Raw genomic sequence first — 7,500 nt, forward strand, 5'->3', positions numbered from 1 at the left:
GCTGCCCTGGATGGCATTTTATAAGGATTTCACGGGGGGGGAGAGTGTTTTCTTCCACAGGCTAACAAGGGTAATGGCCTTTGTCGCAGTCGGGGTTCTTCCCTTTCGGCTCGCAAACCGTTTCTTCGTCCCTTGGGGATGGTCGATGTGGCAAAGTCCTTCCAGACTTCCGCATGTGGTTCCAAATTACCCTGGTCTGGAGAACATGAGATCGTTTTTTTCCAGACCTGCGGACTAGGCCTACTCGGCCTGAAGGTGTTTCCTCACCTATCTAGGGGGTGGGGGGAGGCCCTTGCTGGTCGAGGACCTGCGGCTGGCCCGGATCCCAGGCTGCTGGAAGTCATGCGGTACAGTTGCAAGATTGAGTTCCGATCCGTTTATTTCCGGTAAGGTTTTTTTCCCTTCCAATGTTAGACTGTCCCCAGGTTGCTTACTGGCGCTCTGTGGGGCAGTTCAGGCTCTGGTTCCACAAGTTGGACCAACTGGTCCTTTGATGGTTCCGTGCAAATCAAAAATTCAAGTTGGTATCGGTTCCCCCCAGCGGTGGCTTCCCTGCATCAGGGGGATTCCTGGCCTCCATAGACGTCAAGCTGCCTACCTTCACGTCCTGTTATGTTCGGGACACCTACGGGTTCTCCGATTTTTTTTTTTTTTTTATGTTGGTGAAGGATCTCTAATGGTTTGAGGCGTTGCCCTTGGGTCTCGCTTATGCTACTAGGGTCTTCACAAAGGTGTGGCTCCGGTCCTGGCACTGTTGCAGCAACAGGGCGTATCGGTCTGGGGTTCCTGACCGATCTACTTCTCCGTGTGGAGTCTCCTATGGTGCTGACAAACAGATTTGGAAGTCACCACGAGAACTCTGGAAGGGTTCAGGGGGGTTCTGAACCTTCAGAAGTCATCCATGGTCCCTTCCATCAGACTGGACTATCTGGGCCTGACTTTGGACTCGCCCTCAGTCAGGGTGTTTTCTCCCTCCGGGGAAATAGACTCTTGAAACTTCAGACTGCAGTTCATGTCCCGAACATGGTCGTCCCTTCGGACCTGTATGCGAGTTCTTAGACTGATGGTGCCGTCTTTCGAGACTGTCCCTTTCCCTCAATCCCTCTCGGGTATCCCCCAGAAGGCGATCCTTCTCGAATGGGACTAGAATCCAAACTCTCTGGACTTTTGGATCTGGCTGACCAGGGAGTCTTGAGCTGGAATCCTCCCTCCCCTTTTTCCTGAACACTTATCACCACGGATGCAAGCCTGTCTGGGTGGAAAGGAGTCCTCGGCAGGTTCTCTGCTTCAGGAGTATGGTCCCTGGAGGATCCAGGTTACCGATCAATGTCCTGGGGCTGAGAGCGATCCGGATTTGCCTGGTTCACTGGATCGGGTACCTGCAGCTGCCCGGTGCACGTTCAATCGAGTACGCCACGACCGTGGCTTATGTCATTCAAGGGGGTACCAAGGGTGTCCTTGCCGCCTTGGATGTGTCAATTCTTCGTTGGGCAGTGCGCCTTGTTCCAGCTCTTCCGCTGTTCCCTTTTTCAGGTGTGGAAACCTTGGTGGGCAGATTGCCTCAGTCGACAGGCCTTGAGTGCAGGGGAATGGTCCCTTCATCCGGAGGTGTTTCTGCAGTTGTGCCTTCGTTGGGGGCACTCCAGACGTGGACCTGTTGGCGTTGTATCTACAGGATAGTGCTGCGGTTTGTGGCCCGCTCCCGAGACCTTCCGGCGGGTGCAGTGGTGGCACCATGGGTTCTGTCATGGGCAAGAACATTCGCTAGGTTCAACTTGAACGATGCCGTGGAGTTTAGCATGGTCACCTGCGCACGGCTGCCGCTGGCATGGTCATGTGTGCGTGCTCACAGATGGGCCAAGGTCAGTCTCAGCTGCGGTCTGCCTTTCCTCCTCCCAAGTTGCTGCCAAGAATTTTTCGCAGGATCGAGGCGGAAGGGATTCCGGTCTTTCTAGTGGCTCCGAACGAGCCTCGCCGAGCTTGGTACGCCAGCGTGGTCAGGCTGGCCGCAGACGCTCCTTGGAGAATTCCTCTCAGGGAGGAGTTAGTCTCCAGGGCCCATCTCCCATCCGACTTTGCGGTCGCTGACTTTGCTGACTTTGCTGACTTTGCTGTTGAATGTCAGGTGCTGAAGGGCAGGGGTTTGGCTGCTTCAGTGATTTCCACCCTGCTTGAAGCGTTGGAAGCGATTTCTATGGGGATTTTTGTTCATCATACGAGACAGTCGTATATTGCGTGGGCTCCCCCTCGCTCTTACTCGGTGGCCCGGATCTTGGCTTCCTTCAGTGGGGAGTTGATCACAAGTTGGCCTTGAGTACTGTCAAGGGTCGGGTTTGGCAAATTTCTCCCAAAGGCCGTTGGCCACCTGTGCCTTGGTGCGTGACTTATTCCAGGGGGTGCGACACTTGGTGCTTCCGGTGCGACCTCCGTCACCTACTGGGGACCTTGATTTGGTGCAGTCGGTTCTTTTAGACCATCTGTTTGCTAGTATTCAAGGGTATCCCCTGCCTACCTTATTACAGAAGGTTGCCTTCTTGGTTGCTGTCGCTGTGCGTGCAGGTGTCGGTTACATTGTCCTGTCGTTCTCCCTATATATTGATCATGGGGCCAAGTGGTACTTCGTCCGGATCCGTCCTTCCCTCCGAAGGTGGTTTCTGGTGTTCACTTGCACGGCGACATTGTATTCCTATCTTGTGTCCTGAGCCCTCACATTCTAGGGAATGTGCATTGCTTACTCTCTTTAGAGTGCGGGCACTCCAGGTGTACTTGGCGACTACTGAGTCTTTTCATGAGTCAGGCTCGCTCTCTCTACTTACAGATGGCCCGTGAACGGGACTGCCTGCGTCTGCTGCGTCTATTCCCGGATGGATCGGACAGACGGTGGTGCAGGTTTATTCAGTTAGGGGTAAGGTCCTACCTTTCCCTGTTTCGGCGCATTCTACTCGGGCGCCTAGTGCTTCCTGGGCTTTTCGCCTTGATGGCATCTGTGCTCCAGGTTGCAAGTTGGCTACCTGGTAGTCTGTTCACACCTTTACCACATTTTATAAGGTGGATGTGCTGGCATCTGCAGCTGCCTCTTTTCGGCCGCAAGGTTTTTTTTACTGGCTGCTGTTTGGAGGGCTTTTGGCCTTCTTTGATGATGTTTACTTTTGTTTTCAGGTGGGCCTCATCTTTTGTGCTGATGAGTCCTATGTTGCCTGGTCAGCTATGTTTGGCCTTGGGGACTTGTTCTTTTCTGCTGTTCCCACCCCTCATTTTATGGCACTGCTTTGGGACGTCCCTACTGATATGAATCAGAGAGAACTGCGTCCGTCAATGAACGATAGAGAAAACTGGATTTTTGACTTTTTTTTTTTTTTGGGAAAAATTAACTTTTTTGAATTACAAACTAAGAAAACAGTAAAGTTAGCCCAATTTTTTTCTATAATGTGAAAGATAATGTTACGCCGAGTAAATAGATACCCAACATGTCATGCTTCAAAATTGCGCACGCTCGTGGAATGGCGACAAACATTAGTACTTAAAGATCCCCATAGGCGACATTTTAAAAATTTCTACAGGTTCCCAGCTTGGTAACAGAGGAGGTCTGGGGCTCAAATTATTGCTTTCGCTCTAACGATTGCGGTGATACCTTTTACATATGTGGGCGGGACCTGCATATGCGTTCGCTTTTGTGCACGAGCTAACAGGGACAGGGCACTTTTTTTTCCTATTTATTTTTTTATTTTTACACAGTTTTTTTTAAAAAAAAAATGTTTTTATCATTTTTATTCCTATTATAAGGAATGTAAACATCCCTTGTAATAAAAATAAGCATGACAGGACCTCTTTATTGTGAGATCTGGGCTCAAAAAGACCCCAGACCTCAAAGCTACACTAAATAAAAAATTGCTGAAAAAAAATTGACTCTTTAAAATGGTTGCTAGGAGACAACGTTTGACGTCGCTCTGGTCCTCCAAGACCATAGAGTCGAGTGGGGGCCATCTTGCCCTCACTCGACTTCCTGTCTGTGAGGAGCACGGACCGGATTGTTTTCCCCACTGCCGGCGGGTCCGGTAAGCAGGGGAAACGATCGGGAGGGGGGCCACCTCTTCCGCTGCACCGTAAGGGTCATCCCGCGGCGAATCTGCCGCTGGAACCACCCTTATCGGAAAGAGGACTGCCCGCCGTTTCGAAAAATACCTGCCATAAACCCGTTACTTAGCGTCAAAGTACCGACGTAAATCAACGGCGGGCGGTCGGTCGGTAAGTGGTTAACTCTGGCAACAGCTTGCAATCGATATCTGGAACAGGACAGTGAGGAGGTTTTTTGCTGCATGCTTTCCTTCCACTGCTCCGAAACAAACCTCTTTCCCCCATGCTAGTGATTCCATTTATAGTCCTGTATACTAGAAACCACTCACAGGATGCGGTCGTTCCTTTTGACCACTCACAGGTCGTTTTGTGAGTGATGTCCACAAAGACATGGTTCCCCCCACAACCACATGGCCAATTGGATATGTGGCAGCCATCTTTAAATACACGTCATCAAAAGCTCACTAAACCACCTGTGGGTGAGAGATATTATTACACATATATGGGAACATTTGTCAAGAATCAGTTAAAAACCTCAACAACTGATACAGTATGCAACCGCTATACCATCCTCTCCCGGTTCAGGTTGACAACCATGAGAAGTATGAGATGCAATCTATATATATATATATATATATATATATATATATATATATATATTTGACTCCTGTAGGTTTCCTGGGCGCATACAGTACCTTGTTCATTGGAGATGTTGCGGTCTGGAAGAAGGCTCTTGAGTCTCATCCTTTGACGTACATGCTCCTGCCCTCCTCCGTGCTTTCAGTAGACGTTTTCCCTTTCAAGCCTGGTGCCCCTCTGAGAGGGAGGGGTCATTGAGGAGGAGGTACTATCAGGGCTGTGCTTTTCAGTGCTCAGCTGTCAGATAATTACCAGCCACTCATTGTTTCCACAATGACTCACCTGGTAACCATTACCTGCCTCATTAGTCCAGCCTACAGCAAGCCCCTTTTGGCTATTTAAACTGCCTGGCTGATTCCTTTAGTGCCTTCGCCTGGTTAACATATCTAGTTAGCCTCTCTGCTGTGTTCCTGTTTGACTTTGACTGGCTGACATTTCTTCTGGTTCCTGATCCTGATCTTTGGCTTCTAACTGCACTGATTCCTGGCTTCCTGATTCCGGCTCATCTGGTTACCCATTTTGGCTTCCTAACCCCTTTTTTGACTACGTTCCTAAATTGTATTATTTTACTATTACCAGTATTGATTTTAAGCAAATTCTCTGTCTCTGCCTGGCTCATTTGCCCTGAAACCTTGTGAGAGGAAGCTAAGTCTACTCTGTCACTGGTATTTTGGTCTTAACTAGAGTCTGGCCTTGTGTACCATGAATGGACATGTTTCTGCTTTATCCATTCTATTCCAGAAAGCTTTTGCCTTGCCATCCCCCATGAAGGCTTTTCTTCAGAAAGTTGCTCATATAAACCCCCCAGTTTGACCTCGTGTGTTGCATTAGGAGGGCCGATATTCACTTTGGCTGATATATCTGTATCGGCCCCGGACCTGGCCGATATTCCAAATATTGCTCATTTAAGGGTAAAATGATGTCACATAGCATAATTCCGTTTAAAAATGTTATTGAATATGCCACTCACATATGTACAAAAGATATAAGCAATTCCACATTAGCAGATTTGCTGGCAGATCGGTATCTCCCACCCACTTGCCATAAGTGATACCCGGGTGATATCGCTCTGTTCGGCATGCACTCATGGCGTGACCACTTGACCTCCCAAGATCGTATGCCGGACAGAGTGGTATCACCCTGGTGTCACGGCAAGTGGGTGAGAGACGGAGCGGTATTGGGTGGGTGGGAGATGGAGTGGGTGAGAGACGGAGAGGTATCACCCGGGTATCGCGTACGGCAAGTGGGTGAGATATACCGATCTGCCAGCAGATCTGCTAATTGCTTTTATCTTTTGTACATATGGGAGTGGGATATTCAACATTTCTAAACTAAATTATGCTATGTAACATCATTTTACCCTTACATGAGCATCACCACCTAATGGTTGAAGGAGGAGAAGACTAGTCTCTGACCCTGACATATGATGTACAAAATATCGGCCCATATTGGCCGATACCGATACGTTGTGACCAATATATCGGTATCAGCCCTGAAAAAACCATATCGGCCTATCACTAGTTTACACGAAGGATAACGTTTTAAGACTAAAACCGTTCGTTCCTGTCCATGGTGGCCTCTTCTTACCACCTCCAATGAAGGTGATGTTTTTCCTTCCCTTTTGTCCTACCCCAATACATGCCATTGCCTAAATGTAGTGTCGAAACAGTTGGGGTCTACCTGAAGGCCACAGCCTTTCTTCCCAAGACAAGTTCCTCCTTGTACTGCCTGTGGGCCCTAGTAGAAGGCATTCTGCTTCCTGTTTTAACATTTCCAGATGGATCAGGCAACTCATTTACAGAACCTACACCCTTAGGGACAGAGTCTTCCTTTCCCTATCACAGTCTAATCCATCTGAGGCTGTTGAGGTCTCATCAATCATCTGCTTCCCATATTTTCAAGGCCACCTGGTCCTCCTGTTCATGCGATTTTGAAGTACTACCAGATAGATGTTAAGGCCTGTGCTGATACGAGCTTTGGACCCAATTGTTTAAAACTGTTCTGAAGGTGCATATATCCCATGGTCTAAGAGTCCTATGTCCTGTACTGTACTCCAAGATAAGGAATTATACAGGTAAGTCAAAATTCTATTTTTCTTTTATTCAAGTAGTAAGTAAGGCATATTTGTGTTTTCTCTGCAGGTGTAAACAAGGATAATATCCGCGCCGGGTGTAAAAAGTGTGGATATCGTAAGTATGGATTAAAACTATCTTTCATTCCTATTTTTCCAACAGAAGGTGCAGCACTGTTGTATGCAGTATATGTTTTTATGGATTTTTGGTATATGATATTCATAAAACATGCTAGTACAATGAATCATTACTATGGGCCACAGAAGTTCTATCACCCTTGACTAATTTGCTTACTTCCTGCAATATCCAGGACTTCTGTGTTTTCAGTGTTCTCCTAAAAGGACAGTATTTGAACCATTATGTTGCTCCTTTGTTCAAAGTATATATAATGCCAACACTTTTTTTATTTATTTTATATAATGTTGGGATTGTTAAACCCCCTGTCAGGTTTTCTTTATTGCTGTCTGTGTCTTCCTTGGGCATTTACTCCTGTCTGTCCTAGTAACCATTTTTCCCACCCGTAATGTGCAGTTCAGAATTTTAGAGTATGACTATATTCGGTCAATAATGTCACGAGCATCCCCGCCCCCCACCCCATTTGTTTGGTTCAAACATCATATTCTTTTGCAATTAGTATATCCTTTTGCTTGTGTATTGGCAATTTTTTCCCACATTTAATACATATTTTTTAAAGTTTTTTTCAGCTTTTGTATAA

At 47.5% G+C, this 7,500-nt stretch overlaps 1 protein-coding gene across 1 annotated transcript in view; it reads left to right on the forward strand.

The window, feature by feature from the left end:
• The window catches only part of SREK1IP1 (SREK1 interacting protein 1), a 185,088-nt gene that overhangs the window by 56,194 nt on the left and 121,394 nt on the right, over window positions 1-7,500 (forward strand). The window contains exon 2 of the mRNA XM_082248201.1: window positions 6,855-6,902. Within this exon, the coding sequence (XP_082104327.1) occupies window positions 6,855-6,902 (48 nt within the window). The remainder of the gene's footprint in view (window positions 1-6,854; window positions 6,903-7,500) is intronic.

This window comes from Pelophylax lessonae, assembly GCF_965119305.1.
Source record: "Pelophylax lessonae genome assembly, chromosome: 1".
Taxonomy (NCBI): domain Eukaryota; kingdom Metazoa; phylum Chordata; class Amphibia; order Anura; family Ranidae; genus Pelophylax; species Pelophylax lessonae.